At 33.8% G+C, this 12323-nt stretch overlaps 1 protein-coding gene across 1 annotated transcript; it reads right to left on the bottom strand.

The window, feature by feature from the left end:
* Positions 1-1312: 1312 nt before the first annotated feature.
* LOC105229033 (protein henna) lies at positions 1313-8732 on the bottom strand. Its single transcript, XM_049458418.1, has 6 exons — positions 8502-8732; positions 2902-3339; positions 2604-2832; positions 2038-2300; positions 1722-1951; positions 1313-1652 (listed from the first exon to the last, which is right to left on the bottom strand). The coding sequence occupies exons 1-6, from the start codon at positions 8532-8534 to the stop codon at positions 1490-1492; spliced, it is 1356 nt and encodes a 451-aa protein (XP_049314375.1). The 5' UTR covers positions 8535-8732; the 3' UTR covers positions 1313-1489.
* Positions 8733-12323: the final 3591 nt, after the last annotated feature.

Here is a 12323-nt window from a genome sequence, read left to right as displayed (position 1 = left end):
TAAAAGGTTTGGACTTGCATGCGTGTAAAATTTGGACTACCATCAACGTCGTAAATTTGTTGATTTTGCCTTGGAACAACTTGAAAATGATAACGGGTTTTTTAAGAAATTTACCTTCTCTGATGAGACTCACTTTCATCTGAGTGATGCGGTAAATAAACAAAACTTTGGATTCTTGTGCGTAGAATGTAAACAAATTATTCATGAACAGCCCTCACATTCACCTAAGTCTCTAAGCCTTAGTAGTTAATATTGAACGATGACTTGACTTAATGGAATAAGTACTCGAAAATTGTGTTCAACGAATTTCTTCCTGCTAAAGAAGTCGTAGAGGCCATACCCTGTATAAAGGGTAACCTTTGTATTAGCGCCAGCTGACCGAAAAATCTTCGCCACTCTTCAACAAAATCTGAAAAATTCTTAAATTTTATCAAGAAAAGTTTCAAGTCAACACAAAACTTTCCAAATTTAAAGAGCAGAATTTTGAGACGGATATACAATTTATGTTAGTAAAAAATATACTTTTTCACTTCTAATATGCATAGAAAATAACAATCCAGATTTTATATAGAAAATCTCGTTCAAAGAAAGATTGTAAAAATTTCAAGGAAATTAGTGAAGTATTGAGCGAGTTATGTTCTGGATCGTATGAAAAAATTTTGTGAAAAAAGTTTCGCTCGGGTTTCATATAGAGGCATTCCAGAACTATTTCTTCCTATATACTTAATTAGATCTAAATTTTAATTTGCTGACAAGCGAACTCACTCAAGCCGTCATTGAACTCATTGCATTTTCGGGTGAGCCCTAAATAAGTACCGTTCAAGGTCTTATAAAATTTCAAAAATTTGCCTACCTTAACCCTTCTACTTCTTCGAAAAATTAATTGTAATTGTGAATTATAATAATATAATTAATTTTATAAATTTGTCATCGAAAACTAGCTTTATAAAATAAATTACCTAAAAACTCATTTTAAGTGTGTCTTGTGTAAAATAAAAACTGTTATTTACCTAATTTTATATGTACATATGTTTATAAGTAGACACGAAGAGCTACCTTGAGTATATAAATAATTTCTGAAATCACTAAGTAATTTTCTAATCAGTAAATTAGTGTAGATATATATGTAGTGTTTGTATATAAATGTCTATAAATATATATAATTTAATTTATAAATAATAATAAATATAACTAATACTATTAGGATGTAAAAAAATAAAAAAACATAGCACATAGCCAATTTTTATAAATATAATACCGATAAGCTACTAAACGAAGTGAGTGGATTATGAAAAAAATAATAAAAATCAAATGCAAAAAATCAAATAAATTTATATTTTTAATCTCATGTTTTTCAAGTATATTTCATAGCGGTAAGTATTTACAAAAAAAATTATATATATAATCTATTAATAAGTATATGGCTAATAAATGCATATGTACAACTGTATGTGCATATAATATTCATAGAAAATGCTCCAATTGCTTTCTACACTTTCAACTTCTCCACGGCGTTTTGCAGAATCTGAAACTCTGAGTTGATATCGTCCATCAAATTGCGTATCTGCTTCTTTGAGTCGAGCACTTCGATGCTCTGCGTATAGGCATTATAGCGTACACCGAAGGGACGTGGTATGGAGTTGGCGAATTTGCTAAATAATAAATAAAAAATAAGATAAGCCAAATGTTAAGAACGAAGTTTAAAATAAGTCATAACTTACATTGTCTTCTCTTTGGCGCTCTCGAAACTCTCCGACACATAGTAAACCTCTTGGAATTGCGTAATCGGATATTTGGTACTACCGGTGACCGTCGGATCAAATTCACGCAATTGTGGCTTATCGGTCAGACAATACTCCAACTCACCGTAGGAAGAGAGTAGACCAGCACCGTAGGCTTTAAGATCGCCATCTTGGCGACACAGACCATACTCAACGGTGAACCAGAAGATCTATGCATGGTAAACAAAATATTAGAAATAATAAAATAATAAATAAAGCAAATAATTAACTATTAATTTAAAAACTATATACTTACAGTCGCCAGCTTCTCGATGTAATCATCGGGTGCACCCAAAGACGCCAAACCGATTTCCTGACTGAATTGTGCAAAAGCAGGATCAGCGAATAACGGTACGTGGCCCATAAGCTCGTGACAAACATCGGGTTCCGGTGTATACATCGGCTTGCTAGGATGACGTATATACTGTGTAGAGTGGAAGACACGGAAAGCCAGACCGGCAATGAAATCGCGTGAAGAGAGCAGACCAGCTACTGGACGCAAAGTGAAGCCAGTACAATCTAAGAAAAAAAAGAGAAACAATTAAGTTTAAGTATAGACATATAAAGTACATAGTTAATGTATATATAAAACAATATTATCTTTAAATTTTCAATTAGATTGATTCTTTTTTTAATAAAACAAAAACGGTTTGGGATATCAATGAATTTCTTTATCCCTATTGAAAAACCCTTTGTTATCGAAAGACAAGAGATTGTCGGGTAGTTTCAAAAAACAACGGAACTCCTCAAATTATGTAAAAATCTACTTGCTGAGCTGGCAAATTCTAATAACTATGCAGTAAAGTTAAACAAGATTTATACCTTTCAAAAAGTTCGAAACATCCTCCAATTGTGGTATGTTGTCCTCTCTGTAACCACAATTATCCACCAGCAAAGGAAACACGTGATTATATTCACGGCAGGCATGTGTTTTGTACAGTTTAGTAAGGTTTCTGAACATTATGCCCCAAGTCTCAACCTCTTCTTTGGTATATTCGACGCGTGGCAAAGGTTCACCATGTTTATAGTTGTAAGCGATATCGGCAAAGTACTTCCTGCAATACAGAATTCCAACTGATTTATAAGCAAAAAATACAATTATTAAAATAAAAGCAACTACTTGCCTACGCTGACGGTAAACGGGATCGGTGAAACCCGGGTGATCAGAATCCAATTCGGAGCCATAACTTAAAATTTGATTAGCGAATCGATCAAGATCTCTTATACGGCGCGGGAACCATGGCACCGCCGCGCTGTTGTCCTTGTAATCACGTGATATTATATTAAAGTAACTGCATTCTTCACGCAGCTCATCGATGGCCTTGCCAAGTGCACCAGAGGTAGTGTCACATTCCACAAAGAACTCATAACCGGGCACACGCACGGAAGAGCGTGATTCGATGTGCAACAGATTGACGTTGTGTCGCGTGAAGATCTTTAAACTCTTCGCTAACGAACCGCTGCTTTGTTCTTTCAACGTGTACAGAAGGCAAGTGCTACGCGACTCATTCTTGTCGATGCCCTCGGCAATGTACGAAGTGCCATCAACACGCGTCGGCTAAAAGATCAAGCACATGATTGAACAAAAAAACAATTAGAGTTTGAGTTTATCAGTTATTTTGACTATAAGCTATAATTCTGATTTAATTTAAGCCTAGCTATGACTGGGTTTGTACCCCAAAGGTCATTGTTGTTGTTTTGCAAATTTCTTATCAGTTAGGCTTATATGTAATAATTCCTTCACGTAGCTGATAAGCTATTTTTTGCGAATTCACATTACTTTTTATTGAGAGGAGTCCATAACAAGTGAATGCGAAACTAAAATTTTGTATTTATGCACCGGAAATGAAAGCATTGGTAGACCGATTATTTATAATTCGACAACACCTTCAGGTGTTGGCAAAATTTAGTTTAGTTTTATAAATCTATTTTAATTCATGTCAGCGAAAATTATATTAAAATCAAACTCGTATGAAATCCCTACACTTCTGATCATCATTTATTTTATCATTTAAATCATTTAAATACCGAAAACTCTTGGTATTTCCACACCACAATACTGCACCGTCGCATATTGCATTACAAGGCGCGTTCCAAAGTAAACAGAACTTTTTGAATCTAGTGCCCCTAGTGGCGCCATTTATATTGTATATCGACAGGTGCGTTAGGATCTGCTATTTTTATCGATTGTCCAATTTCATGGCATTTCATAGTTTGGAAGTGAAGTTATTGCGTTTTAAGTGTCGGGTATGTTTGTGTTATCGGTGCGAAAATGAGCTTCGAAAAAAGAGCCATCATTAAATTTTGCTTTAAAATTGGTAAATTTTTTATCGAAACGTTTCAATTGATGAATTGATGAGTTTATGGCGATGATTGCCTATCCCGTAGCAGAGTGGTTTCAACATTTCAAAGTGCTCGTGAGGACATAAATGACGATCAACATGGGGTCAGTCAAAATCTGTGATCACCGAAAATTCCATCAAAACTGTACGTGAATTCATCAAAAATCAGCCGAAATCATCATTGAAATTCATGGAAATGGAATTGAACATCTTTAAAACATCGATTTATCGCATTTTGTCCGAACATTTGGGCTTACGAAAGGTGTGTGCACTGTTGTTCTGCACAAATTGACTGACGACCAAAAATTGCTCAGAATCTAACATTCGAAAGACAGATTGGGATCGATTATTTGGTCAAAACTCACATTTTAACCATTAACCACTCCCCGTATTTACCTGATATGGCACCGTGCGATTTTTTTCCTATCGGAAAAATGCATTTGCCCATGAAAGGAAAGCGTTATGCAGACGTAGAGACCATTCAAAATGCTTGTACCGGAATACTGGCGGCCATACCGACCAACGAGCGAAAACACTCGTTCGACATGCTTTTGGACCGAGCAAAAAGTTGTATTGATGTAGAAGAAGACTATTTTGAATAAAATAAATTGATTTTGCCGAAAAAACCATTTGTTCTGTTTATTTTTTTTAGTCTGGTTTACTTTGGAACGCACCTTGTATTTCGAAAATTGATTTTAACAACTGTTTCGAGAATTGGAAGAAACGTTGGCACAAGTGTATTGTAGCCATGGGGGATTACCTTGTGGGGGACGACATAGATTTTAAAGAATAAATTAAGAATTTAAAAATTATTATTAAAGAAACCTCACTATTTTTTTGCGTAGTATTCATCTCACTTATTTTAACAGACGCAATAGTAAAGGTATGAAGCTTTAACTGGATGTTCGTGAAAACTTAAAAAGCTGGCGATCTAAATTAATTTGGATTGAAATCGTTCAGTATTCTTATCTTTTTTTTTTATGAAACACCTGCATTATGCACAAATTAATATTTTTTAGAATGGGTTTTGTAAATATAATTAGGTCACAACAAAATTCTTATTGATTTTTCGTTTATTAAGTCAAATACTTGTAATATAAAAAAGTTATAACTTGCTTTAATTTATGGAAGTACATATGACAAATGCTACAGGGTTTCAAATTTTGGCAAGTCTTCTTGAAATATAAATTTTTACTTCTTTCGAAAATCCTACATTGACCTATTCTAGCATCAAGTCATACTTGTATGAGCTGAAAAATGTATGCACCATTGAAATATGAAATATGAAGAAAACTTCTATGCTGTTCATATTTTTACTCTTCTTGCAACCTATATAACGGGTGATTTTTTGAGGTTAGGATTTTCATGCATTAGTATTTGACAGATCACGTGGGATTTCAGACATGGTGTCAAAGAGAAAGATGCTCAGTATGCTTTGACATTTCATCATGAATAGACTTACTAACGAGCAACGCTTGCAAATCATTGAATTTTATTACCAAAATCAGTGTTCGGTTCGAAATGTGTTTATCGACAAATTTTGTTCAGCGATGAGGCTCATTTCTGGTTGAATGGCTACGTAAATAAGCAAAATTGCCGCATTTGGGGTGAAGAGCAACCAGAAGCCGTTCAAGAACTGCCCATGCATCCCGAAAAATGCACTGTTTGGTGTGGTTTGTACGCTGGTGGAATCATTGGACCGTATTTTTTCAAAGATGCTGTTGGACGCAACGTTACGGTGAATGGCGATCGCTATCGTTCGATGCTAACAAACTTTTTGTTGCCAAAAATGGAAGAACTGAACTTGGTTGACATGTGGTTTCAACAAGATGGCGCTACATGCCACACAGCTCGCGATTCTATGGCCATTTTGAGGGAAAACTTCGGACAACAATTCATCTCAAGAAATGGACCCGTAAGTTGGCCACCAAGATCATGCGATTTAACGCCTTTAGACTATTTTTTGTGGGGCTACGTCAAGTCTAAAGTCTACAGAAATAAGCCAGCAACTATTCCAGCTTTGGAAGACAACATTTCCGAAGAAATTCGGGCTATTCCGGCCGAAATGCTCGAAAAAGTTGCCCAAAATTGGACTTTCCGAATGGACCACCTAAGACGCAGCCGCGGTCAACATTTAAATGAAATTATCTTCAAAAAGTAAATGTCATGAACCAATCTAACGTTTCAAATAAAGAACCGATGAGATTTTGCAAATTTTATGCGTTTTTTTTTAAAAAAAAGTTATCAAGCTCTTAAAAATCACCCTTTACTACACTATATTTTATAACAATATTTTAAGTAAGCCTAATTTCGAAATTCGAAGGAATATATTTCGATACATGACTCAATCTCATGAAAAAAACAGCTTGGTTCAATACCCAACCGATTACCTTGTAATAAACTGCTGGTAAACTGATTGAGCCGTAATCAGCAAAATTAGTTTGTGGCTTTCAATTTTTTCAAATAATCAGCCAAATAATTTTAAGACGTCATTAACACGTGACAACTATGAATTAAATTAAAAAAAAAACTTTTTACATTAATATTATCATTTTAAGGGTAAAAACAACAACACTAAACCCGGACACGCTCTTAGCTTAGGAAGACATACAGACTATGGCAGATGACGAAGCAATAGCAAAGACCGCGTAAAATCTTAATCTTGACCTTGGTAAGCTGTGAACCGTTAATCACAACATGCTGACGAAATTATTGCAGTGCGTCTTAGAAATTTATAATTATATTGAACTAAGTTCATTATACAACAACAGTTTTGGCATTCGTTTTTATTCGCTTCCATCAGTTAAAGAACAAAGTACGGCATACATATATGAGCATATTATTATAACCACGCCAATAAAAATGTAAAAATTGCTATGTTTTACAGGTATACAAGGGATTATTCGAAAAAAGTTTTATTGTAAAAAACTGTGGAACTTTTATTCCACGATAGTGATTGTGAAATTACAACAATACAAACATGTTTTTTATGTTAATTTTTTTTTGCAAAAAATACTACTCTCAAACGTCGAAATCAGATTGGAGTAGATCCCGCGTGAGTATTGTTTGATCTTAAATTGAATGCGTACAAAATACAGATTGGGCAAGAACTGAAGACGCTCGACCTTCCCAAGCGACATCGCTTCTCTCTATTAGCTCTTGAAAACTAATGACCAAGATTATTCGACGTTTTCAATTCAAATTTAGTTCAACGATGAGTCCCATTTCTCGCTCAATGAGTATGTAAACAAGCAAAATTGTCGCACTTTAGACGTCATGAAGACATTGAAGAGCAGCCATTTGGTGAGGTTTGTGGGCCGGTGGAGCCCTCGGTCCATAATTCTTCAAAACTGATGTAACCGCCAATGGCGACCGTTATCTCGCCCATACCCACGACAGTCAGGTCTATATAATCTAAACGGATCCGGACTTTTATCCGGCCAAGGACTGTCAAGTAGGTAGAACTCTGCCGTTACAACAATAACAACCGCTATAGCGCTATTATACCCGATATTTGATGCCTGAAATTGACGCTCGTGATCTCGGCGGCATTTGGTTTCAACGAGACGGCACCAAATCCGCCCCTCCCACACATCACATCAATCAATTCCTATTGAGAATATGTAAAGTTGAAAGTATATGTGAACAATACCGCTTCAATTCAGGTCTTGGAACAAAATATCACGCGGGTCATTCGCCACTTACTAGTCGAAATGCTGGAACGATTAATCGGAAATAGGACTCAACGTATAAACTATCTTAATCTTAAAGAAATAAATGCCAAAAAATGTTCTTTCGAATGATAATAAACATTACCCATTAGGGTGATTAAAAAAAAAATTTTTTTTCATTTGGTACTCGGAAAAATAGGTACCTAGACACCTCTAAGAAAGCCTCTCCAAAGACCTATGAGTTTCTTCATTCATAATGATTTTTTTCATTGAGTTATAAAATTCATAAGAAATAAAAAAACAATTCCCAAAAATAATCAAATTTCAACCGCTAATATCTTTTAAATGGTTGGGTTTACAAAAAATTGTGCAGACCTTTTTTGTAGAGCATTCAATTCCTAAAAATCTAAGGAACAAGATATTTTTTCAAGTAGTTGGAAGCGAGATATAAATTTTTCTATCTGATAATACAAAAAAAAAAGAAGAAACAGTTTTTGCAATAATTGCACATATGAGTATTTCGTTTTTGACACATACCCTGTACATAACCAAAATTTTAAGACGCAAAAAATTATATAAGTTAGATATAGTTATACCTCTGAATATATACCAAAAAAAAAATAGTAATTGGTACCATTCACTGTTTCTAAAACTATTTTCACTATGATTATGTGATCTTAGTAAAATTTGCAATGCAGCTCACTGACCTTGTCGAAAGACGTCTGACGTTCGGCCATCATTTTGCTCGAAGTTTTATTTGAAAAAATGTTTTTTTAGTATTTCTAAACTACCAAACACAGTTTTTAAAAAATTTTCACTAGTCTTCAGATATTTGGCATATTCTCAAAGTTTGACACAATCAATGTAAGCTTTTTTGCACACACAAATAAAATTTTTATTGCAAGAATTCAACTTTACACAAATCACAATTGCGTTGAAGATTTATTTGAGAAAAAGTAACCGCTAAAGCGCACGCGCGCGTCACTCACAGATACTACTGTACAAGTCTTCTTTCGAGAACTGAAGTCTTATGCGAAGCGAGCACGCGCTTAAATAGATTTTAGCATGATCAGAGCTTGCAGCCAAGAGCTGGTTATCTACCATCGTGCACTGCAAAGGTTATCACCAGTTTATAGCTAAAACATACAGACATATATATTTATATATGTATATTTTGTTTTTTATATTGTATACATACTATAATACTAAGTGCGGTTGCGGCACAACGCTGTATAGTGTATTTGTGTGTGGCAAAGCAGCTATGCGTGCCCAATTTGTAAGCGCTAAAATAGTGAGTGTTGAAAAAGTCTTACGAAAGTGTTGCAAAAATAGTTTAACTAAAACGAAAATCCACCAAAAGGTGAACAGGAGCAGTTGAAAGCAGGCTTCTCACTTAAAAAGTAAAATGTGGTCGAAAAGCGGCACAAAAACGCGGCCCAAATCTGTCGCATGATTATAAGTGAAAGTATTTGTATTCCGTTATTATTTTGTCTACCAGACAAGTACATATGTTTATAAATATCTACATATTAGGCTGCGTCGTTTTTGGACAGATTTGACAAAAAATAAATATATTAAATGAAAAATTTCAAGAAAAAAACCTACAAATTTTAGCTCCTCATATTATAATGAGCTACTATGTATTCCTAACTGTACATTTTTCACATACTATAAATGAGAAAAAATGTGTTTGTTTTCTCTTCTCGTAATTTGAAATTTAAGCAGTTATATCCTTGTGAAACTCAAAAACTCGATTTTTTCATATATATAGGGTGGGCCATCTAACGTTTTAAATTTGAATTATCTATATTTCGACATTGGAAACGTCAAATACCATTCGGAAAGTGACAGGTATTCAGTAAAAAGTCTAAAATTTACGAAATGGGTCACTATTCACTAGAAGAAAACTGGGACATATTGAAATATTGGGCAGAAGATCGTTTGACCGAGGATGGTCAATTTTACCGAAAAATCATCTTTTCGGACGAGGCTCATTTCCATCTTGATGGTTATGTTAACAAGCAGAGTTGTCGCATTTGGGGCACAGAAAACCCGCACGTAATCGTCGAGAAGCCAATGCACCCAGCACGAGTCACTGTATACTCGTAATGCGGATTTTGGTCTAGTGCAATCATCGGCCATTTTTCTTCGAAAATAAAGAAGGAACCACCGTAACCATCAATGGTGAGCGAAATCGCGAACCAAACCGAATTTTTCTTCAAGCAAATTGAAGAGGAAGACTTGAACAACATTTGGTTCCAGCACGATGGCGCTACGTGCCATACAGCAAACGCTACACTCAATCTTTTACACCCTATCTTTAAATTTAAAATTGTATATGGCCCACCCTATATATATCGAATGTACACATACTTGAGAATATATTTAAAGCTGATCCGGAAAATAATTGCGAAGATATGTGCGTATATGTAAAAGGCTCCCGCAATATGATATTACAACATTATTTCGAAAAGTTGTTTCCAGAGTCATTGATGAAAATTTCTTCGGAACGGCTGGACCAATCCACTTAAAACTTTATTGGTAAGACCTCCGTAAATATATTTGTGAGATGATGAACAATGGAATCAAATTTTTGATAATTACTTTAACTTTTTAAGAGAGTACATGGGTTTCATCGGCCAAATTTTGAAATTTATAGAATTCCTTTATAATCCCAAAAAAAAACACAGTTTGACAATTTCAAAAAAAAAAATATTAAAAAATCGGCCCATACCTTGTACAGCAAAACTTCTTACAAATCACCCGAAGTAATAATAAAAGGATACGTATTGTTATTAAAACCATAAAAAAGGAAAAAACAAGAAATTGAAAATTGTATTTTTGCAGACGTTTTTACAAAAAATTAAAATAAAATAAATTAAAATGATAAAGAACGGTTTAGTAGTTTACCAGAATTTTTGACAACCGACTTAGGAAACACTGTTTCGAAAAAAAACGCGTTTAGGTTAGTAGATAGCTGAGCTCGAGGTCGTAACTTTTCAATACTGTATCTCGAAAACTATTACTTGGATGAACTTCAACATTTTGCTAATATTTCAGAGACGTTACAGAATTGAATAAGCCAATGAAAAATATTGATTTTTTGAAGCCATCAAACCCATGTAACCCATTAAGGCACTCTGTTGTAAATTTTTTCACAAAAAGTAACTTTTTTGAGATCCTGACATTTTGTCAAAAATCAAAATTTTAACTAGTCCTTCGACCATTGTCTATATTCGTATATTCGAAGTGTAATTTCTGGGTTTTTGGTTTTGAGATGAGAAGAAAAATCTTTTTCGCCTTCAGGCACGTTTTTCTAGAGGTCATCCTGAATATCGGCTACGGTATCAAGGTAATCCAAAATTTTTCAAAATTAATCAATTGTTACAAAATTCTGTTAAATAATTTCTTTTTTATTAATTACTTATTTATTAAAGAAAATATCTGTTGAAAAAAATCTAAAAAAAACTCTTTTTTTTTACCTGCAAGAGGATTTTTGCTGACTCTTATTTTATTTTATTTTATTTTATTTTATTTCTACCAGAATATATTAATATTAAAAGCTCAATTTTTAAGATTACTCCCTTTTTTATTTTAAGAAACATATACCCTGTTTTCCAGTTGTAAAGCAAATTTACTCCAAAATATATTATATTATTATATATTTACTGTATATTTTTGTACTTGTTTAGTTGTGTAAAACTAAAACAGAGAATTTTAATTGCACAACAACTAGCAGCTTTCAATCTCATTCGTTAAATCTGTATCGCAAATTTAGACAGCGCGTTTTTGTTTTTGCACATGTGACGCAAAGGTGAGCTGCGCGTTGTTATCACAACAAAAACATATTTTGAATAGCTGATTTTAAGCTAGAATTTTATAGATCAAAACAAAAACAGGTTGTCGAAATTATTTGAAGCAATTACGTTGCAAAAAAATGCTGCTGCTGGGGGTCCAAAACGACAGAGCTACAAACGAGTATATCAGCTGATTTTAAACTGGAATTTTATTTGATTTTGTTATTTTGTTTATTTGGAGAAAACGGTTCAAAATAGATTATTGTGGTAAGAATTTGCCAATTATTTTAACAGTGTGTAAAAATATTATATATGTTTTCTTATTTTCTATATATCTCTCATTAAAGAACACAGTTTTTCAGTGAAAAATTCTTTGGTCCTTTCATTGAATTGGTCTGCCTTTGTAGCGTCCCTATTGAAAAACGCGTTATATTAAGCTTTTTTTAAAAAATTATAAATATCTGACTTACTATATCTGTTGTTAAATTTCAAGAAGTTCGTATGAAGTCCTTCTGAATACCGCTTTAATAATATAAGCCCACAGAAATGTTGTAAAATCTTTGCTTCAAAAACCTTGCAACTTTCTGAATTCCGCCCAAAATTGTTCTAGAAATAAACAGAAAAGTCAAAAGGCCTCTGTTTTTGAAACCTCAATTCAATTCTGTAATTTATTCGCTGGTTTCCTAGATATGAACTTGTTTCTTGAATCGGTTATTTTTTTCTGTAAGTTGG

The sequence above is a fragment of the Bactrocera dorsalis genome, chromosome 5 (assembly GCF_023373825.1).
Source record: "Bactrocera dorsalis isolate Fly_Bdor chromosome 5, ASM2337382v1, whole genome shotgun sequence".
NCBI lineage: Eukaryota > Metazoa > Arthropoda > Insecta > Diptera > Tephritidae > Bactrocera > Bactrocera dorsalis.
This window is presented reverse-complemented; position numbering and strand designations above follow the sequence as displayed.

Excerpts from the sequence above, each read along its gene's own strand:
- LOC105229033 (XM_049458418.1), bottom strand. The coding sequence starts at position 8,534 with ATGATGGCCGAACGTCAGACGTCTTTCGACAAG. Across the intron at positions 3,340-8,501 it reads GTCAGACGTCTTTCGACAAG|CCGACGCGTGTTGATGGCAC; the intron begins GTCAGTGAGCTG and ends TTGATCTTTTAG. Across the intron at positions 2,301-2,603 it reads TGTTTCGAACTTTTTGAAAG|ATTGTACTGGCTTCACTTTG; the intron begins GTATAAATCTTG and ends TTTTTTTCTTAG.